This window comes from Ostrea edulis, chromosome 6 (assembly GCF_947568905.1).
Source record: "Ostrea edulis chromosome 6, xbOstEdul1.1, whole genome shotgun sequence".
NCBI lineage: Eukaryota > Metazoa > Mollusca > Bivalvia > Ostreida > Ostreidae > Ostrea > Ostrea edulis.
In genome coordinates, this window is record NC_079169.1 from 33,026,973 (window position 1) to 33,050,780 (window position 23,808).

Genomic DNA, 23,808 nt, shown 5'->3' on the forward strand with positions numbered 1-23,808 from the left:
GTATTTCTAAATAGTGTTGAACGAAGAAAGATCATATGTAGAATTGAAATAAGTACACATAATCTCAAAATTGAAAGTGGAAGATATGAAAAAGTTGTAAACATTGATAAAAAATCACACTTGAAAGAAATGAAAGAATTTGTAGAATTCGTGACATGACTTGTATAAAACACTGGTTAAATGTCTTCTATTTAAAAGTGAAAGACAGGATTATCTTTAGGACATTGCACGAATTTGTTTAAATACTTTATCAAATAAAGAAAACTTTATGTGGATTATGTCAGATGAAGGTCATCTACATCACTGATAAAATTTTACTCAACATTTTGAAATTATACAATGAAAAAAAATAAATCAATGACAATTTTATTTCTTTATTAGAAACGTCAGAAATTAATTTTTATACGTAGGCCTATTTTTACAACATATAAAACTTCATGTGATTACACATACAGGAATACATTAAATTTTGTATTTCATCACCACCTTATAAGATAATCATACTCCCCAACTCATGGCAACTGCTGCAATCTTTTTCATTAAAAGTGGTGTTTTTTTTCTTCTCTATTTCATGTCATTTGCTGCTACATTTATCTATTCGGACCCGTGGGTATGACTATGTTCTTTAAAATGCCCTCAGGGGTCTATATCATCTAATCTGGTAACTACTTACTTGGCCTATATTATTCAAATATTTATTTATCTAACGTGCCCAACTTGGGCCATTAATGCGAATAAAATGTTTTCACCACGCATTTGATTTGTTTTAAATCATCCTTATTGATACCGATATGCGGTATATTGATTTAAATTAGCCGACGTTTTGTTAAATATATAATGTATTGACACTTATAAATAGTACATAATCATTGTTCCGTGTCGGTATTGATTATTTACTAGCTGACAAGGAATGTATTCTATCGCTTAGTTTGCAATAGGTAGCGTGGCCGAGCGGTCTAAGGCGCTGGTTTTAGGCACCAGTCTCATTGAGGCGTGGGTTCGAATCCCACCGCTGCCATGAAGTTTTTTGTGCAAAGCGTCCTATTAATATGTTTCATTTTGTCATAATCATACAACGACACTTACTACGAACAACATCCCCCCCCCCCCAAATAATTAAGAAATGTGTTCTATTTAACAGTAACAGACAGGATATTGTGAATCCAATCTGATTAGAATAAGATCCACGATCCGCTCCGTTATTGTTATATCGCTACCAATAACGGAACGGATCAAAGATCTTATTTTAATCAAATTGTTGTGAATCAAACAATCTGATTAAAACCAGCTCCTCGATCCGCTCCTCTTTTTTAAATGTCTCTACACGTAGAGGAGCGGATTGAGGAAGTGATTTTAATCAGATCGTGAATCAAACTGATCAAATTTTACTCAACATTTTGAAAATAATATTGATGGTATGATGAAAAAAAAAACCCACCCCACAATAATAATTCAATATCTTTATTACATGTAAAAGTACACACGTAATTCCTTTTTATCCGTATCATCAATGGTTACAAAATATTAAACTTTAAGTGAAGACACATACAGGAATGTCATAAGTATATGATGGTTAACTTTTCTCGAGTACCATGAGATTTGGTGTCGAGCGAAGCGAGGGACCAAATCGAGTGGCGAGAGAAAAGTTGAATTAGCAACATAGTAAGTCCATGTATCACACAAGTTAGTACACATTGCCCCTGCGTCTTAAATTTTGAAATTGTTACAAATGCTGAGTTAGATTGCTGGATGTGTCGTTTTGTGACAGAAGCTGGAACACAAGATGGTGGTTGCACATTTTATACTACTATTTTCATAAAGTGTGTTAAAACAAGTGATGGGGCATAACAGATACATCAGAGAGAGAAAGAAAGAAAGAAAGAAAGAGAGAGAGAGAGATCATCTTAAATAGATTTATATCACTCTCAGGACAGCATGACATCCTTTTTTGATCGTTATCATTCATTGATAATTATCTTAATAATTATAAACATTAACATGGTTACTTAACCATGAGGCTTGGTATTGAGGTGTACCAAGCATAGGCGGATCCAGGAATTTTTGAAGGAGGGTGTCCAGCACTTGGTCTCTTAGCTACTTTTCACAATCTCCACTCCACCCCCTTTTACACATTTTTAGCTTGTGTACATAACATCTTAGGAGGATCTTGAGACAGTTTTATACACATAAATGCTTTGTTATCTACTACTCCCCCCCCCCCCCCCCCCCCCCCCCCCCGTCTAGTCATTGTTATTGCTACCTGGATCCGCCCTTGCCAAGTGATTTGGTATCGTGGGTATGAACAAAAATCTTTTGTTCGAGGTGTGTACATGTACTAAATTTTGTATTTCATCACCACCTATGAAATAATTATAATCCCCAACTGATGCAATCTTCTTCACTAAAAGTGTGTTTTTTCTCTCTCTTCTATTTCATGTCATTTGCTGCTACATTTATCTTATTGGACTTGTATACATGTATGACTCTGTTCTTTAAAATGCCCTCATGGGGTCTAAATCAGCTAATCTGGTAACTAGGCCTATATCATTCAAATATTTATATATCTATCCATTTTGCATGCACTGCATACGTGAGTTAATCAACGTAATGTACTTGGACCATTAGTGGGAATAAAAAAATTTTTTTTATCAAACATTCGACTTGTTTTGAATTAACATTCTTGATAAGCCTAACGATATACGGTATGTTGATTTAAAGTAGCGGACGAATTGTACCCAACCAATGTGTCGGTATTGATTATTTACTAGCTGACAAAAATGTATTTTATCGTTTAGATTTATATAGGTAGCGTGGCCGAGCGGTCTAAGGCGCTGGTTTTAGGCACCAGTCTCATTGAGGCGTGGGTTCGAATCCCACCGCTGCCAGTAAAACTTTTATGCAAAAAAGATGCTATTTAATTCTTTGAATTATGCGCTGTTTTTGTCAAAATCATATATTAACGACACTTGCTATACGAACAATGATTTTCTCTACAAAAATTATGAAAACTAAATTTATGTTTTCAGAAGTAGAATGAATACAATTTATCGTATGGAATGTAATTCCCATGATTTCTCAATCAAATCCGAAACAGTGGAAAAAATTCATAGAGGGACAATATTATTCAACTTTTGAACAATATATCAAATTTACAAGCCCCTAATTTTCAGCTTAGCTTATGTAAGCTTTTCTGTCGGTGAACCCGTCCTAAATCAACTTTTAACATTTTTTACTTCTCCACAACCACAGGGTTAATTTCAGTCAACACGTGCCACAAAATATGCTTGGGTTAAAAGGATTCAAGTTTATTCAAATGAAGTGCCACACCATTTTTGAAGTTGAGATAATTAAGAAATACATGTAGTAAAAATATTGTTGCATCTTTGAAAAATCTTCTTCTCTAGAGCAACTGAGCCAATTTCAATCAAACTTGGCACAAATCATCCTTGGGTAAAGGGGCTTAAAGTGTTTTCAAATAAAGGACCATGCCTCCTCCAAAGGGGAGATTATCAAACATAGGATCCGGTAATTTAAAAATCTTCTCAAGGAACACTGGACCATAAAAGTCTAAATGTACATGAAAGCTTCCTGACATAGTGTAGATTCAAGTTTGTACAAATCATGGTCCCCAGGGTGTAGGGTGGGTGTCACACTAGGGGATCAAAGATTTACATGGGGATATATAAGGAAAATATTTTAAAATCTTCTGGAAATAAAGATTGCAAAAAGGCTTTATAAATTACAATTAATATAGCATATCAACATGTTAGGGCCAAGGTGACTCAGGTGAGTGATGTGGCCCAAAGGCCTCTTGTTTTAAGAATATTACATTTGCACTTATTATAAACAAACTAAGCCAAAAATACACTTGTATATATCGACCCAAACATACATGATTTGTTTGCATCAAGTGTTCTTAATATAAAATTTCAGGAAATATACATGTACCAGAAACATTCTACAATGTAGACTGCATTATATGCAGTTTTAAGTATTTACACGTTGAATTTTCCCCGTTTCTTTAAAAAAAAAACCACAATGTCGTTCCCTTCTGTGTTTATCTGTTTGTATACATCGTGATTACACATCCCCGTGGTAAATAAATCTTGTCATTTCAGATCTCCAGGCTAGGAAGTGAACTTGTAGCTGTAACAGTTAGGAACCAGCGAAAGACCCAACAGCTTCTGGGCTGTAAGCGGAGGTACAGGATGCTGGTGCTTGAGGCGTTCCCTTACAACATGGCGACAGGTTTTCTTCGCCATATTGACAATCAAAGGGTGAATAAATTTTGGCCAGCTTTATTATCGTTTCTTTTCCTTAGTTGATATGATCTTGCCAAGTAAGTCTTTGCTTGTTGTATGTAATTGATAAAAACAATGAAACAATATGACATTGTGACTGTCTTTACAGAACTTGTTTGAGGGGGCAGTGAACACTGTCGGTATAGCGATGCTCTCGGTATCAGATCGCGAGGAATACGACGATCCGGACAACGAAACAGTCAACGCTGATCACAAAGTCACGCAATTCGTTGAAAAGATAGACAAGGTGCGATTTTTCAGTCTTCAAGAAAGAAAATCATCAATTCTACTTTTCATGATTATTTTAATTAGCAACTCTTGTTTTAATCAGCAAACACAATACCGTAATAATTGTTTTATCAGCTAGTATGATAATGCCAAAATATGTACTGAACATTATTTCCATTACCACTTCATAAATATCTCACTGAATGCATTACAACGGATACTTTATAGATACTTCACTGAATGCATTACAGCGGATATTCATAATTACAACGGATACTTTATAGATATTTCACTGAATGCATTACAATGGATAATTCATAGATATTTCTTTGAATACATTACAGCGGATATTTTATAGAATTTCACTGAATGCATTACATCCTAGCTGTACCTCATACCTCTGGTGTGTCCAGGGGTCCGTGTTTGCCCGACTATCTATTTTGTATTGCTTATAGGAGTTATGAGATTGATCACTGTTCGTTATCTTCGCCTTTCATCCTGTACCTCATAGGTATCTCAAAGCCGGACATTTCATTTTATTTTCGTAGTAGACTATTGGAATTCTTGTTAAACATTATCTGGTAACAAATACTATGCTATGCATAAAATACAAACTGAACGAAAAGTCATGCAGTGAAATATACACTTATATATTTGATCTACTTGTCGCAGTGAAATGTTACTTGTCGCAGAGAAATGTACACTTATCTGAATTACTTGTCGCAGTGAAATGTACACTTATCTGAATTACTTGTCGCAGTGAAATGTACACTTATCTGAATTACTTATCGCAGTGAAATGTACACTTATCTGAATTACTTGTTGCAGTGAAATGTACACTTATGTGAATTACTTATCGCAGTGAAATGTACACTTATCTGAATTACTTGTCGCAGTGAAATGTTACTTGTCGCAGTGAAATGTACACTTATTTGAATTACTTGTCGCAGTGAAATGTACACTTATCTGAATTACTTGTCGCAGTGAAATGTTACTTGTCGCAGTGAAATGTTACTTGTCGCAGTGAAATGTACACTTATTTGAATTACTTGTCGCAGTGAAATGTACACTTATCTGAATTACTTGTCGCAGTGAAATGTACACTTATCTGAATTACTTATCGCAGTGAAATGTACACTTATCTGAATTACTTGTTGCAGTGAAATGTACACTTATGTGAATTACTTATCGCAGTGAAATGTACACTTATCTGAATTACTTGTCGCAGTGAAATGTTACTTGTCGCAGTGAAATGTACACTTATTTGAATTACTTGTCGCAGTGAAATGTACACTTATTTGAATTACTTGTCGCAGTGAAATGTACACTTATCTGAATTACTTGTCGCAGTGAAATGTTACTTGTCGCAGTGAAATGTACACTTATTTGAATTATACGTGTTGTTATCTAGAGTTGGAGAACAGTCAACACAAAGTGACAAAACCATCCATTGATTAGAAATAAAATTTCCAAAGTTATCGGTCTTAAACCAGACCTCCTGCACGGAAATCATTCTCAATTGTCCATCCTTCTGATAAAGCTTTAAGTAATTAACATATCCTGATACTCAATTGCCCATCCTTCTGGTAAAGCGTTTAGTAACATATCCTGATACTCAATATGTCCATCCTTCTGATAAAGCTTTACATATCTGATACTCAATTGTCCATCCTTCTGATAAAGCTTTACATATCTGATACTCAATTGTCCATCCTTCTGATAAAGCTTTACATATCTGATACTCAATTGTCCATCCTTCTGATAAAGCTTTACATATCTGATACTCAATTTTCCATCCTGTACAAATTCTATATCATTCTGATAAAGAATCACAATCTTGATAATATTGATTATACACATGTAGAACTCTTATTTTGTTTTTTAATTAAATTTTTTTTTATCGATAAATTCCTTCCAGTAAACAATTGACAACTATGTCTGTAAAACACAGTATGCGGTATTGTAGACAACGTACCTAGAAAGGGGGTTTTCTTTGACGATTTACGTATTTTCTCCGATGCAAGATTTTAATTACTTTTCATTGATTTTACAGGTCTTGCAGGAGATTTCGTACAACAAGGTCCACCGCATGGCTTCTTCTGTGACATCACACATATTTATCAGCGGAATAATTTACGGGGTACAGGTGCGTTACTCAGCAGAGTCTATAATTGCAACCATTAGCAATCACGTTCTTAACGTTGCAATGTATTACGTTTGAAGAAGAAAGATAAAAACACGGTTCAATTAAGGTAGAAATGATTATACTTGACGTGTGAGACTTGGAAATTCTTGAGACACTGGAATTTTTTTTCTAAACCCAAACCTTTTACCCATTTGTATTTGTTCAACTTTGTCACACATATGCAGACGAATCCCCCACACCCCACACCCCCTCCTGAAAATGAAGTAAAGAAAATTAGTCTGTTTTATAGAAACAAAATAGGAATGTCACGAAAAACTAAATGTTATTGAGAAACTTCGCGTTTGACAGAGGGGGAAAACTTGATTGTGTTGCCAGCCTGGTTTAGAGTTAGGATAATTTGATTGATTCTATTTTTTGCAAGCAATATGGACATTACTAAGTTATTGTAGCAAAGAAGGGGAGACAAATGTTAGGATCAATCGGGGGTCAAACCCGAGACCCTTGTAATACTGGCAAGGTCATCTAACCATTGAGCTAACCAAGTCGATATAACTTCTACAAGGAATACAAAATTAAAAGTTGGGCAAACACGTATCCATGGATATACCAGAGGTGGGATCGGGTGCCTTGGAGGAGCAAGCATCCCCTGTCAACTGGTCATGCCCGCCGGGATCCCTATATCTTGATAAGGAATACAGAGTAATCCGTAGTCAAAATTAGTATATAAAGAACGGCATAACAATATATATGAAACATGTAAGACAACATTTGAAGTATGGTAATATCATTACAATATAAAATCTAAACCTATTTCAGAAATCATATTTGAGGAGATGTAAGAATAATTTTAGAAAAATGTCGGAAAAATCGCATGACTTTAACAGATTGCGCAGTTCTGATGCAGAATGGTTATGATTGTCAGCTAATTTTATATTTTAAAACTCACAAACGACGACGACGAATTTTAAAAAAAAAGAATCATAATTTACTGATAAAAGTGACTTAAATAGACCAATAGGCCGGTTTTTGTTGGTTGATTGCTTTACGTCCCGTCGAGAATTTTACACTCGTATTGAGAGGTCACTAGCTGTAGGTGAAGTGCCACAAATTTAGACTTATGCTTAAGCACTCAGAAAGGGTTCTTTAACGTACCAACGCCTACCACGACGTGAGATCTCCGTTTTTGAGGTCATATCCGAAACATCCGTAAATGCCGAGTGTTTGGCGAAGGAACAATCATCACCTACAAATGATATTTACGTCTTAGGTTTGACGCGGCCATGGCATGAGCGGGGCTCCAACCCACGACATCTCGGTAACGAAGTAAACGCTCTACCACTGGGCCGGCAATGTATATAGCATATGTATAGGGTTACCCTGAGCATGGCCCCAAAATTAGGTGATACAAATAGAATAGCTACTAATAAACATTGTAGTAAGCAATACATTGATGGGAAGGGTAATAATGTGTAGTGTATGTTAACATTACATTATCACCCCATTCTGTGAAGATATATAGACTTGCAGTCATTAGAACTGAACTACATGAAAACCAGATCCCGTCACCGCTTTTGGATTAGACGTTAAAACAGGACGGTGGTGCATTTTCGTGTCACGTGTTCAGTTGGGTTGACTCAAGTCGAACTGAGAGGTAGTATGGTGTAGAACGTCACTGCTTTTGTCACAGCACTCACAATACTGGCAACAAACCTTGGAACATTTTAATGAAAATGGAGTGCATGGCGTTTAATTATTGTTATTTTCAGTAACGTCAACGTAACTTCATGATAAATGCTGGTCTGACAAATGCACATTTACACTGGAGTTTCAAAAATTAGAGTCCGATTTTGAAAATTTTCAATATAGATAGAACTATGCGTATTTACATATTGCTATAGAATTTTATGAAAGTAGAATTAAGCGTATTTATATATTGGTATGCATCTATTTTAGGCGTATACAAATAGAATTATTCGTGTTTACATATTGCTAATTTAGTAGGAAAATAAAATAACCCACATATTGCTATATGCATGTATACGTGTATACAAATAGAATTACGCGTATCTAAATATTGCTATACATGTATACACGTATACAAGGAGAATTACGCGTATTTAAATATTGCTATACATGTATAAAAATATCTATATATTGCTTTATTTTGATGATTGTAGCTCCCCTATTTTTACCAAATTTCTCAGTCATTAAATAATGATCATTCACTGACTGTCTCCGTTTTTTACTATAATTCAGCATGAGGATTTTTCATTCGATAAATAAACTTTCATTTTATTGTTTTCGTTTTGCTGACTTTAACAATAAGCTTCGATGTTTCTAGGAAAACCAAGAAGCGGATGACTACAGCCATTTAGACCAATTGATAAACTTTCTACGGCAAGTTCAGAATATATGCTCGGAGATGAATATTGACAACACGAAAGCAGGCAAGTAATGACAAAATGCACGATGTCATTGAATAATGAAAACATGCATAATTATTTTTTTTAAGAAATCATATTCAAAGTTCCCGTACTTAGGTGTTCACGTTGGATGCACGCTGTCTAGTATGGTGGGTGGATCGAGAGCTAGGTGGGGCGCTTGGGGAGCAACAGTTGACGTTGCAAACGACATTCATAAAGCCACACCAACAAACACAATTAAGGTAAATATGAAATGAATGGTGGAGGAGAAGGTGCGAATTACAATGAAGCTATTTAGTTTGAGGTAGTGGTGTTGGTTACTAAGTGCTGGTTGGGTGAGATATTCATTTAGAAGTAGTATTACTTGATTCTGAGAGCGATGGATAGCGCAAGCAACTTTGGTCTGCTATATCTACACAGATATGTTGAAGACATCCATATGTTTTGTATAGATGATATATGTGTACTTATTTTAGCGTATTTGAAATTTAGCGAAATTGTACCTGATGCACAGTTATTTCTGAATTTCATATCTTATCCAACAGAGGATGCTTACTCATCTAGTGTGTCCAGGGGTCCGTGTTTGTCCTTCTCTAATTTTGTATCTTTGATAGGATTTATTAGATTGATCACTGTTCGTTATCTTCACCTTTTTCATTGCAAACACAAATCAAAATGCCGGAATATGCATCTCGCTGAAATACGTACATAGACAGTGTTTTTACAATACCTCGGTAAATACGAGTCGCTGCAATTATAGTGATATTGATTATTCTTTAGAAATAATTTGACTATTCTATCAATTACAATGATCAGGGGCTATTACAATATTTTGTTTTTATTTTGTTAATCAAGATAACTTTGTATAAAATTTGAGCAAGCAAATCCTAGATAATCGTATGTTTGTTGCACCGGTGCTGATGCACACGCCATTCTTAGTTTTACGATGTAAGGATTTACAAATATTTATCAGGTATCCAAAAGGGCTACAGATATTTTGGAGACATTTGGACACAAATTTGATGACCCCGAGAATTTAAAAATCATGGATTCGTGGATAACAGTTCGGAACTATAAAGAGCCTAATCTCACGTGACCTTACGTAAATATTATTTGCAACGGTAAATTTTTACCTTTTGTAATGATATACTATTTCAGTTTTAATTCAACTCAGTTTCACTACTATGTTTGATGCTATACAATTCATTTGTATACAAAACTGTAGTAATATGACTTATGCTGCTTTCATGGATGTCATATTTAGCTCACCTGAACCGAAGGTTCAAGTGAGCTTTTCTGATCACATTTTGTCCGTCGTCCGTTTGTCTGTCCGTCTGTCTGTCTGTAAACTTTTCAGATTTTCGACTTCTTCTCCAGAACCACTGGGCCAATTTCAACCAAACTTGGCCAAAAGCATCCTTGGGTAAATGGCTTTCAAGTTTGTTCAAATGAAGGGCCTTGTCCCTTTCAAAGGGGAGATCATCACAAAAATGCAAAAATAGGGTGGGGTCATTTAAAAATCTTCTTTTCAAGAACCACTGGGCCAGAAGAGCTGAAATTTACCTGAAAGCTTTCTGACATAATGCAAATTCAAGTTTGTTCAAATCATGGGCCCCGGGGGTTGGATGGGGCCGCAATAGGGGATCAAAGTTTTACATACAAATATATAGGAAAAATCTTTAAAAATCTTCTTCTCAAGAACCACTAAGTCAGAAAAGCTGATTTTTACATGAAAACTTTCTGACATAGTGCAAGTTCAAGTTTGTTCAAATCATGGCCCCTTGGGAATAGGATGGGGCCACAAGGGGGATCAAAGTTTTACATACAAATATGTAGGGAAAAACATTAAAAATCTTCTTCTCAAGAACCACTAAGCCAGAAAAGCTGAGATGTACATGAAAGCTTCCTGACATAATGCAGATTCAAGTTTGTTCAAATCATGGGCCCCGGGGGTTGGATGGGGCCACAATAGGGGATCAAAGTTTTACATACAAATATATAGGAAAAATCTTCTTCTCAAGAACCACTAAGCCAGAAAAGCTGAGATTTACATGAAAGCTTCCTGACATAATGCAGATTCAAGTTTGTTCAAATCATGGGCCCCGGGGGTTGGATGGGGCTACAATAGGGGATCAAAGTTTTACATACAAATTTATAGGAAAAATCTTCTTCTCAAGAACCACTAAGTCAGAAAAGCTGATTTTTACATGAAAACTTTCTGACATAGTGCAGATTCAAGTTTGTTCAAATCATGGCCCCCGGGGGTAGGATGGGGCCACAAGGGGGATCAAAGTTTTACATACAAATATAAAGTTAAAAACTTCTTCTCAATAACCACTGAGTCAGAAAAGCTGATATTTACAAGAAAACTTCCTGACATAGTGCTGATTCAAGTTTGTTCAAATCATGGCCCCCCAGGGGTAGGATGGGGCCACAAGTGGGGGGGGGGTATCAAAGTTTTACATACAAATATTAGGAAAATCTTCTCAAGAACCATTGGGTCAAAGAAGTTGACATTTACATGAAAGCTTTCTGACGTAGTGTAGATCCAAGTTTGCAAAAATCGTGGCCTCCAGGGGTAGTTGGGGCCATAATAGGGACAAAAGTTTTACATGCAAATATATATGGAAAGTCTTCAGATATGGGCCAAAGTGACTCAGGTGAGCGATGTGGCACATGGGCCTCTTGTTTACAGACTGCAGTAACGATGCAATGTGTGAATTGTGTTTAGATTAATAGAATATGAAATGTATTTATTCTAATTTTGAAAGAAAAAAAATCGTAGGTTTGCATTGAATTGTGCAACAAGCATTTACAATGAAAGGCAATGTTATAACGAGTTAGTATCTCGTTATAACGAGTTCATTATCTCGTTATAATGAGTTAGTTATCTCGTTATAACGAGTTAATTATCTCGTTATAACGAGTTAGTATCTCGTTATAACGAGATAGTTATCTCTTATAACGAGATAATTAACACGTTATAACGAGATACTAACTTGTTATAACGAAATACTAACTCGTTATAACGAGATAATTAACTCGTTATAACGAGATACTAACTCGTTATAACGAGATACTAACTCGTTATAACGAGATAATTAACTCGTTATAACGAGTTAAAATATTTTTTTACTCTTTCAAAATGAGCCTAGCCGGCTTTCGTATGATATATCTGGAAACAAAATAAAATTAATTTTAAAAAATGTCACTTTCGCAATAGAAAAAGGGTTGTTTATGAAAAATGTATTTGTAACAATGTGGATATAAATACTCTGTATTTGGCTGTAGTATAAATTGTTCCTATTGTAGAGATACAGCTTAGAATAGATGGTTTATTCAGAGACGGTTACTTATGCAGAGAGAAAGTTTAATAAAAGTGAGTGCCTAATGATGGAATCTGTCTAAAATTAAAAACTATATTCGGAGACGGATTTCCTATTGCCTAATACAGGGACATCGCCTAATACAGGGGCATTGCCTAGAAATTTTGTATAACTCCAAGTAAATTATCAATCGAGACTGGAACAAGGTACACTGTGTATTATGGAGAAAGAGCCCGAGGACACAATGGGGTTGCTGCTTGAACACCGTTAACCTTAGTTTTCTAAGCGTACAAATTGTAGAGAGAAAACAATATGTAATTCGTGCTCATTTCGTATCGAACTTTCATTTTATTGTTTTCGTGTTGCTGACTTTAACGGTTTCAAATAACACTTGGATTACAGGAAGTTGATGGTGTGATATTAATGATCAGGCGGCAGCTTGAAAGTGATATTAATGATCAGGCGGCAGCTTGACCATGGTCAAAATCCCGAATAGCCGAGTGGTTAGAGCACCAAACTAGAAATGAAGGTGTGCCAAGATCAAACCACTCTCCCGGAAATTTTAAAAATCCCCTCACATTACTTTTACTCTTGGCTAACCCATGAAGAGACTTCGGAGATTTCTTAGATGAAACTCGGTAAAGTGAATCCCTTAAGAAACAAGGTAGTGCTAATGATTAAGGTTTCCTGATAGCCTATATTTCTTCTTGGATTGTTATTCGGAATATCGTCATCCCCTCCCCCACTTGATGTTAATATGGATATCTGTTCTTCTTCAGTATAGAAACGTCTATTAAAAATAAACCAACCGTGTTGTGTTTTTTGATCGGATTTCGTTTGAGAATTATCTCTCTTTCTTCAACAGTTTGGAAGAATTCATAAGGAAAATTTTCTCTGGGAATGTTAAACTACACCGTCAGAAACCCACGGTTGATTACGCTTCGTTCCTCTCTCCATCACGTGATGGAGAGAGGAACGAAGCGTAATCAACCGTGGGTTTCCGACGATGGTTTAAACTAGAATTCACTGACATTTTGTACGCATTTTTATTGATTGGTATCACACGATCGGAGTCACTCACTGTTAACATCCATGACGACGAAATCCCTCCCAAAGACAGAGGTGTAGGTCGAAACCGCCAACCTACTTCAATATGAGAGAGAGAGAGAGAGAGAGAGAGAGAGAATGTTTGATATGACCAAGACCGACCAGTAAATATACAAATTTTCGATATGGTTGTATTCCCGCTGACTGGTTGATTGCCGATTTAAAGCAAGAAATATACTGGCTTATACAGGTAAATTTTTTCAGCATGGTGTTATTGTATAGATCTACTTAGATAAGGGGCTTCCACAGGTAGCGATTAACAAAATATCGAATTAGATGGTTTTATATTTGATTCCTGTAACTTTTGATGTACGCTCAAAAGATGAGGCCATTTTCCACTTCATTATCTTACCTACATGTACATGTATATAAGGTCGTAACATAACATGCCCACTGGTTGATATGCATAGCATGACATAGCGCGGGTGCACTCCATTATAACTGACATAACATAATGCGGGTCCACTCCGTTATAACTGACATAACGTGGGTCCGCTCCGCTATAACTGACATAACATAGCGCGGGTGCACTCCATTATAACTGGCATAACATAATGCGGGTCCACTCCGTTATAACTGACATAACGTGGGTCCGCTCCGCTATAACTGACATAACATATTGCCAGTGTTGTAGCATAGGTTCCCCAGTATAGAATCCCCCCAACAGTACCGGATTAGAAGACGCCATCCCCATCCCTTTAATGGGGGGAGCGCTCCAGTACAATATCTTATCCTCCATTGAACAGAAAGTCAGTATCGAATTCTTCCCTGGACGGAAAATAAACCGCCCTGGGATATTCTCTTTAGAGAAGTCGAGAGGCATAGCCTTCATCGACTTCTCTTCGCAAGCATTCATATTTTGATTCTGGAAAACGTGTAAATGCCGGAGTCGGTGACGGTTTATGCTTCCACCGACGTTTCGACTCAGATGTGCCCGGATTTACGCAATAGACAACTTGTTTTCAAACATTTAGCAGTAATGCACAAAACCGTCACAAGGAAATCAACACTTACTTGCTTTTAATCCATTTTCACATGTCCCCTGTCCCGGGTTTACGTTAACTGGTCTTGGGAGTTGTCAAAATAGGGGACCAGTTAAGAGAAAGTAAACAGAGTTGTGATTTAAACCCGGGACAGGGGACATGTGAAAATGGATTAAAAGCAAGTAAGTGTTGATTTCCTTGTGACGGTTTTGTGCATTACTGCTAAATGTTTGAAAACAAGTTGTCTATTGCGTAAATCCGGGCACATCTGAGTCGAAACGTCGGTGGAAGCATAAACCGTCACCGACTCCGGCATTTACACGTTTTCCAGAATCAAAATATGAATGCTTGCGAAGAGAAGTCGATGAAGGCTATGCCTCTCGACTTCTCTAAAGAGAATAGCCCTGGGATAGAATTCCCCCCTCTTGTCTCCGGATTACACCTAATTACTTTTGCACATTTGCCAAAATCTATACACTAATATCGATATTTGAATTCATTGAAATTATGAAAAACTTAAGCCATCCAAAACACAGGCACTCGACGTTTTAAATATCTATAATTAAAAAAATTGTCTTCCTGTAAACATATATCACGCCGCCATCTTGGTTTTCTTTTTTACCAGCTGCGTCGCTTAAAAAATTCGACGAAAAGTACGATATAATATGATAATTAGACACCTACAGTTTAGAAGTAACCCCGTCAAGGTCTTACCTCTTGCACCGTCATGGTGAACTGGAAATAAAGTCCATTTATCGGCTATAATCAACCGTCAAACATCGTCTACTGCTTCTTAAATGCGAAAAATCGCTAAAAGGTGGCCAGAAGTTGACATAATTATGCAAATGAGAATTTTCTTGCTATAATGTACCCTCTGACGCTTGTGCGGGGGGGGGGGGGGGGGGGGGGGGGGTTACTGAATGCAGGGTAGTTGCAGTCCTGCAAACAATAAAACTCGGGTACAGTTGTGTGGTTTCGGGAAAGGCTGGCACGGGAAATTTGGAATATATATCACATTACCAAAATAACATTGGAAATGTTCATGACCCCCCCCCCCCCCCCCCTTGCTTCAACTCCAACCCACGTTTTGTCACCTATTGTGACAACATTGAAAATTTACAGATAAGCAGGACAGGACATTTGCATGTATAAATGTCACTGTGTACGTTTTAGAGTATAACCCAAGTCTAGGCGCGCGCGCGTGTGTGTGTGTGCGTGTGAATTTAATTTTGAAGTTTTTTTATTACGTTATGGCATTTACTTTCAACTATGCTAATTCCAATACAACGAATGCATGAATAAGTGAAGTTATCATGTTTAACGTTGTAAAAAAATAAAAATAAAGTATATATTAATAGAATAGTGTTCAAGATCTATTACCTCGCTCTCTAGAACATATTTACTGCTTATTATAATATTTACTATTTTTGATTTTATCGACCAATGAAAAAAGGGCTATCCCAAAATTATGTCAACGTACGTCCACCTTTCAGCGATTTCTCGCATTTGAGAAGCAGTAGACGATGTTTGACGGTTGATTATAGCCGATAAATGGACTTTATTTCCAGTTCACCATGACGGTGCTAGAGGTAAGACCTTGATAGAGTTGCTTCTAAACGGTAGGGGTGTAATTATCATATTATATCGATCTTTTCGCCGAATTTTTTAAGCGATGCAGCTGGTAAAAAAGAAAACCAAGATGGCGGCGCGATATACCTTGTGAATATTATGTTTACAGGAAGACAATTTTTTTATTATAGATATTTAAAACGTCGAGTACCTGTGATTAAAAATAACCGTAAAAAGATTTTCGCAGGTATTTATTGTTGATTTGCAGGGCTGTGTGAACAAATGATAGGGGTCGAGTGTTTGAAGAGATTTTTTTTTAATTCATCTTATCTGGGGTATCCGGTGTCTTTCCGACGACAAATAACCTAGGAAAATTGCCATTAGCTTCAAATTGAGGCGGGGGAAGCCTAAAATAGACTGTGCTTGCTGCCCATATCTTTGTGAGTAAAATATTGATTAGATGAATAAAACGATGAAAATGAATAAACTTGAATGAAATTTAAATAGGTATGTACTTTTCAAAAGAAATCTTTGTTAGTATTAGAAAATAAATGTGGTTTTAGTACGTCTAGTCGGTCTAGATATAGAAATAATGATATTCTTTGACATTTGAAAAAGTCGGAATATATAAATTTTATTTGTACACGTTCAAATTTTTGAGTATCCACGTTGTACCAGCTAACTATAAATTTGGTTTAAGTGATATACATCAAATTATAAAATACATAATTTGTAACAAGTGGAAATGTTTTCAACTTCAAATCTTCTGAAAAATAAAACAAAAGTAAATACATGTAAACATACATTAAAGACTATGATTTATTCGTTTATTTCGTCAAGCAAATTGATCAATTAGTTCGAAAATTTGTTTTCAAAAATATATACTTATTCTCAACTTGATATATTAATTGAATAAGTCGACAAATTTGATATAAGATTTCACTAATAATAGAACCTAAAATGGATAGATAGCTAAAATTAGAAGAAGGGGGAAACTGATATTTGGGGGAAGTCTATACTTGAGCGCTTTTTGGGTCCGGGATAATTCTTTATAGGGTGAAATTCTATGCTGAGCTCATTGGGGGGGTGGGGTGGGGGTGGGGGGGGGGGTAGTGTATACTCCAACAGGCATAATTCAATCACCACGCACGTATCCGATTTGGTAAGTGGTTAATAAGTGGTAATTAACTCCAGTTTTCGTCGTTTTCCTGGTAGAGCAAAAGCACGAAAATTAGTTCTCTACAGCAGCAGGAGAAAACAAAGGGTTACCGAGGCTTTCCGCGAATTCATGAGCTAGCGCATATATGCTCTTTAACAAACCACGAAATTTGATTGAAATTCAACGCCGTCAGAGTATAGAAATATTGCACCAACGGGTTTCCATACCTGACTTCATCCGGAGGAAAACCTACATGTACTTTAAATCGGATTTACACGGAAATTGTCTACCAGAAGTTAAATCTTTCTTTTACATGTACTTATATTTACACAGTCCAAAAACTTTACTGTCTACTTATTTTCAGATAAAGAGTTCGAAAAGAAATTCACATTGGATGACTTTTAATTCCGTGAAAAGAAATTCACATTGGGTGACTTTAAATTTCGTGTGATATTCATATTAACTGAGTAAACATGGTTTGTTTGAATTTAAAAATCACCTATTCGAATATTTTAAATTGATTTAGGTCAGTTGTAAAGGACAATCTATTTAAAAGGGATTGTCAATTGAGTGATTTAGCAATCCAAAATTCACCCGAGAGAGTAAGATATCACTTGAGATTTATGTGATGGTAATGTTGTATATAACAACCCTTTCAACCTTACCGGAACAGCCACTGGTTAGATCAAAGCAACGTATGGTCCATAATGGAAATGTTTGAAACCTTGACTATACAGATAATCAGACTTGTCTAAAGAATGTCAAAACAATTCGCAAGCATTGTCTATGTAGTGTAGTATTAAACTGACTCCATGACTTCCAGGCCCCAGGGGCGGATCCAGGAATTGCGGGGGAGGCACAACTTTATGAGGCAGGGGGTCTTGGGACCACCTTGAGGCGAAACCCCCGGAAGCTCCTGGATTTTACAGATTTTATAGGGCTTGAAATATGTCTCCTATGTAGTCATATTTGCTATTTTCTGTCATGATCATTAAAGGATGCAAATTTTAAGGTTTTTTAAAAGAAAAAATGCATGTTCTCCCAATAAAAGTAGTTCAATAAATCAAAAGATTTTGTCATTTATTGCTCTGAGAGTGGAAGAAATTATTGCTTCTTTTATCATTTGCATTTTTCTAAACAAGAGACCACGATTTACCTTTAAAAATTGGGGGGGGGGGGCGCCGACTGCCCCCCCCCCCCCCCCCGCCCCCCCTTAAATCTGCCACTTGGCAACTTTCAAAAATGGGAGGGGGAAACTGAAGGGGAAGTTGGGATTTGACTTGTCTCAATATTTAATTTCCTTACATGGGGTGGGGGGTGGGGAGGTGGGGGAGGTTATCCTTCGCTACATGGGTTCAATTCTAAATTTTTAGCTTACATTCTTCTCATGTATTGCTACTATCGAATATATTGGGGTAAGGTATTAGTCACCTAATACCTGTTTATCTTTATTTGCATATGAAAATAACAGAAACTGATCATTATCCCGTGATTCCATGTGTCTGACTTCCTACACGACGTACACTATGAACAATTCTGCCAGAAACACTACAACACTAGAGCCATTTTGAATCCTTGCCTACATACATTCATTTCTTTACGTTTTACATTTCGTCTGGTCAGTGTTCGGGCAGTGCGAGGTTCGTTACAAGCAACAAAAGTCGCTTTTGTATTTCTGTGCCTTAGCCTTCCCTCCCACCCAGTCCATTTTCAGTTTTGAATTCATATGTTTTCATTGGTAATTTTTCAGCTTTGTCGATTTGATGTTTGCTTATTAAAAGCGATCTTGTAACGAACGCAACCAACCTATTCACTTTTTCTGGTTTGTTTTATCATCAAATAGTCAAGAAAATATTTATTTTCAGACGAAGGCACTGAGGGAGAAAATAACGTTAATTATACATGTTAACCGAGGAGAGAATACGCCATGTTAGCTGGTTAAATTAGACTGATCACAAGAAAGTATCAGCTGGCTGGTACACTAGTACTTCTGATTAACCAGTAGTCCACTCACTAGTCTTTATCTAACCATCTTATGAAGAATTCACTGAACCCTGCCTTTATTTGTGATTGATATACGTGATCTGTAACACGGGTACTTACCCCTTCCATTAGCTTCTTTATCAGCATATAGAAATAGAGTAGTTGTTACCGTAAGGGGCATTAAACAAGAAACAAAACTTGAGGTATGTTACACCAGAGAAATTTTATATGGATACGTACAATAGTATTTTGAGATTGAAGTCGACATGCTTTTTTCCCCTCTCTTTTATTTGCAGTCGACGTGCTAACCTACTGAGCTACTCAGCTAGGCGATGAAATTAGAAATAAATAATATGGCTGATATTCATATTTTCATCCATGTTTTAAAAGGAATCAGCCATTATGACGATGTAGAATACTTCCTTAAAACAGTTGAGAAACTTATTGTGAGAGGACATGGTTTGCTGAATTATCTTTACGACTTTGGGAATTTTGTATGTTACGGTTCACTGACTTCGATCAATACCTATCGATTGTATTGTAAAGTGTTTGCGTATCTAACTTAATAATTCAGAAGTGTTGTGCTTCACTGTCCTCCCTTTTAATGTCTATGATAAAAATGATTTGATCGGTTGTATTATTTCACAGGAGGAATGATACAGTGAACTTGAGTGCATTGAAAGTACTGAGTGGAATACGTTCAACGTACAGTTAAAACTATCTGACACCTGTGTAATCCGAGTCACAATGTATCCCGACTCTTAATCACTTTTCTCATGTTCTTTACATTGCATCATCCGACATATTTCTTTAATATTTTGCCGCTCTAGACCTGCCGGATTAGACAGGCTTCAATATACAGGAAAAGGTCAATTCAATATCGGAGATCATCAGTCATGTAGCATCTGCACTGTATACAACAGGGAACACTTCCCTCTACATCTCCACTGTACACAACGGGGAACTCTTCCCTCTACACTGTACACAACGGGGAACTCTTCCCTCTACATTTACACTGTATACAACAGGGAACACTTCCCTCTACATTGTATACAACAGGGAACACTTCCCACTACACTGTATACAACAGGGAACACTTCCCTGTACATCTACGCTGTATACAACAGGGAGCACTTCCCTGTACATCTACACTGTATACAACAGGGAACACTTCCCTCTACATCTACACTGTACACAACGGGGAACTCTTCCCTCTACACTGTACACAACAGGGAATTCTTCCCTCTACATCTACAATGTATACAACAGGGAACACTTCCCTCTACACTGTACACAACAGGGAATTCTTCCTTCTACATCTACACTGTATACAACAGGGAGCACTTTCCTCTACACTGTATACAACAGGGAACACTTCTCCCTACACTGTATACAACAGAGAACTCTTCCCTCTACACTGTACACAACGGGGAATTCTTCCCTCTACATCTACACTGTATACAACAGGGAACACATCCCTCTACACTGTATACAACAGGGAACTCTTCCCTCTACAATTCGTTACGCTATACAATTACAAGGAGATAACAGGACAGAGTGGAAGAGCCATGGAGTGGAGAATAAAACTACTAATTCAAAGAAGACGAAATCATTGTACGTGTATATATTTTTTATTGAAAAATTATTAGCTATGAATGATATTCATGAAATAAACAAGACAAATTGTATTTGTAATGATAAGTAATGGTGATGGAAGGTTTACACCCTGACGGGTATTTATATATCTATTGGGGTGGTCGCCTTCCGGATAGGACGTGTTTCATATATATATCGAGATGGTTTCCTTCCGAATATGACGCTGGGATGCATTATATATATCTACTGGGATAATCGTTTGGTTATGTAATTTGTTTTGCGATGATACGTCACAATGGTATCGCTGTTAACTTAGGACGACTCCTCGTTCGTCTTCCTGATGGCCAGAATAAGACATGCCGCTACCACGACACACAGTACCTGTAACAGAGATCAGGAGTGTCACAATCACCTTAAGAGGTACTCTACATCGTCATAATGACTGACCTCCTTAATGATGAAAATATAAATATCAGCAGTATTTGCCTATTCAGTTCAAAAAGCATCGCCTAGCTGAGTAGCTCAGTAAGTTAGCACGTCGACTACTGAACTGTAAATCGCGAGTTCTTTTTCCAGATTGATTTCTACTAAAACTGCATTTTTTGACACACACACACACCAAAAAAAAAATTTGAAAGTTTTCAATTTCAAAATATTGTTGTACATATCCTCCACTTTTCATCCATACCAAATGTCTCTGGTGTAGCATACCTCCATAAGCATATCGTATGTTAAAACAAAACAAATGACGAAAAGAGTTCATTCTTTCGGTCAGCTGGAACAAAAGGACTTTGTGGGCTATTTTAGCACGAAATATAAACCTACAATATTTCAGGTACAAGATTATCTGTATATTAGTACGAACACATGCACCTGTATAACACTTTCTATTTGGCAGATACCCCGTGCTTCTGTACACGACTAAGTAGACCATGACAACCAAAGACCAGGAACCTGTCTTAAAGAGCTATACCCATCCCACTAAGAATTGTACCTTAGATATCAACAAGTTCAATAATACAAAATATGTCTAACATAACGAAGATTACAGAATGTGCATCACTTCGATGGTGTGAGTTGTAGAGGAGGGATGGCGACCCCAATTTGCTAATACTATCTCATTCTACATACAGCATGGTGATTTGAATCATGGACCCTTTTTATCTTTTCATGAAACAAATTTTGCAAAATTAGACAAACAAGAGGCCCTCAGGCCTTATCGGTCACCTGGGTATTAGTTAAAAGTATCACTAGTGCCAAGGACTATGAAATCTAGAGAGAGAAAATATACTGGTCTGCATATTTCAGTTAAATTCTAATATCGAGCAAGAGTATAAAACAAGATGTGTTCTAAAAACTTAAATGCCCCTTAAAGTGCTCTATACTGATGAAAGACTTTACATAAAATGATATAGGTAATATTTACACGATATGACTAATTTGGACCAGTCCTAGAGTCAAAATCCTAAGATTGCAAAATTCATCTCTACTTCTTCTAAATATCTAATAAAGTATCTAGTTTCAATCTAGTATCAATAGCACTAAAGAAGCATCTTTACATATGCAAGGTGAAGATAACGAACAGTGATCAATCTCATAACTCCTACAAGCAATACAAAATAGATAGTTGGGCAAACACTGACCCCTGGACACACCAGAGGTGGGATCAGGTGCCTAGGAGGAGTAAGCATCCCCTGTTGACCGGTCACACCCGCCGTGAGCCCCATATCCATCATATATACCAAGTTTGACTGCACCCTGGGGACAGAACCTTTATCCCGGGATCATGAAATTTACAATTTTGGTAGAGACCTCCTGCTCTACATCACTATGTATTTAGTTTTTCATAAACGTATGCAGTTGTACAGAAGAAACGTTGGAAAATTGGTCAATTTTGGCAGTTTTTGCTCTCCCCTAAATCCCCAGCAGTGCAGGAATCCTGAAATATACAAATTATGTCCCCCTTATCCCAAAAATGCTTCATACCAAATTTGAATGGAATTGGAACGGTAGTTCACAGGAAGAAGTTTAAAATGTTTTATTGGTCACACATTTAATGACTGATTATTTTGGCCCCACCCTGATACTAAAATCCCATACCTCTGGGATCATCAAATTTACAATTTGGTAAAGGACTACCTGTTCTTTCTTAATATTCATTTAGTTTTAATCTAGTATCAATAACACTAAAAAAGATGTTATCTAAGTGTTTTACACATATACACTTTGTACTGAGTTTGGCCCTACCCTGGGGTCAGAACCACTACCTCGGGGATCATGAAATTTACAACTTTAGTAGAGACCTTCTTGCTCTATATAAGTATGCGTTTAGTTTTTCTTACATATTTGTGGTAGTAGAAAAAAAAAAGATTTTTGAAAATTGGTCAATTTTTGACCATTTATGCTCTGACCCTACGGCCCAGGGGTGCAGGAGTCCTGAAATTTACAATTCATGTCACCCTTGTCCTAAAGATTATTCATAACAAATTTGAATAGAATTGGAATGGTAGTTATCAAGAAGTTTAAAATGTTCAAATGTTAACGCACGACGGACGACAACCAATTGCAATAGGTCACCTAAGTTTACTCAGCTGACATAAAAACTCACAAACATACATGTTGTACATTCCAATGAAAATAATTCATATTACCTCCACAACACCAATTGCAACTCCGACAGCAATAATGTAGATGGCTTTATCATTGGCATATTCTAATATTGCATTCCAACAACCCTGTAGAAGAAAACCTAGATCAGTAGAGCGTTATGATAAAACAAATATAGAACAGTAAAGCGTCATGATAAAGAAATAGAACAGTAAAGCGTCATGATAAAGAAATAGAACAGTTAACAGTAAAGCGTCATGATAAAGAAATAGAACAGTAAAGCGCCATGATAAAGAAATAGAACAGTAAAGCGTCATGATAAAGAAATAGAACAATAAAGCGTCAGGATAAAGAAATAGAACAGTAAAGCGTCATGATAA

General features: G+C 36.6%; 2 protein-coding genes and 2 non-coding genes across 7 annotated transcripts in view; 3 read left to right on the forward strand and 1 right to left on the reverse strand.

The window, feature by feature from the left end:
• Positions 1-13,233, forward strand: part of LOC125646923 (uncharacterized) — a 60,990-nt gene extending 47,757 nt beyond the window's left edge. Inside the window, exons 15-21 of the mRNA XM_048873586.2 lie at positions 4,119-4,277; positions 4,411-4,548; positions 6,583-6,679; positions 9,027-9,122; positions 9,216-9,340; positions 10,072-10,219; positions 12,411-13,233. Of these exons, the coding sequence (XP_048729543.2) occupies positions 4,119-4,277; positions 4,411-4,548; positions 6,583-6,679; positions 9,027-9,122; positions 9,216-9,340; positions 10,072-10,194 (738 nt within the window). The 3' untranslated portion in view covers positions 10,195-10,219; positions 12,411-13,233. The remainder of the gene's footprint in view (positions 1-4,118; positions 4,278-4,410; positions 4,549-6,582; positions 6,680-9,026; positions 9,123-9,215; positions 9,341-10,071; positions 10,220-12,410) is intronic.
• On the forward strand, positions 938-1,018 carry Trnal-uag (transfer RNA leucine (anticodon UAG)). Its single transcript has one exon. It is a non-coding gene; the product is annotated as a tRNA-Leu (tRNA).
• Positions 2,805-2,885, forward strand: Trnal-uag (transfer RNA leucine (anticodon UAG)). Its single transcript has one exon. It is a non-coding gene; the product is annotated as a tRNA-Leu (tRNA).
• A 7,604-nt stretch (positions 13,234-20,837) lies between the features above and the next one.
• Positions 20,838-23,808, reverse strand: part of LOC125646061 (tetraspanin-18-like) — a 31,546-nt gene continuing 28,575 nt past the window's right edge. For all 4 annotated transcript variants that reach the window (XM_048872182.2, XM_048872184.2, XM_048872181.2 and 1 more), the window contains 2 exons: positions 23,473-23,556; positions 20,838-21,202 (listed from right to left, as the gene is read on the reverse strand). In XM_048872182.2, the coding sequence (XP_048728139.1) occupies positions 21,134-21,202; positions 23,473-23,556 (153 nt within the window). In that variant the 3' untranslated portion in view covers positions 20,838-21,133. The remainder of the gene's footprint in view (positions 21,203-23,472; positions 23,557-23,808) is intronic.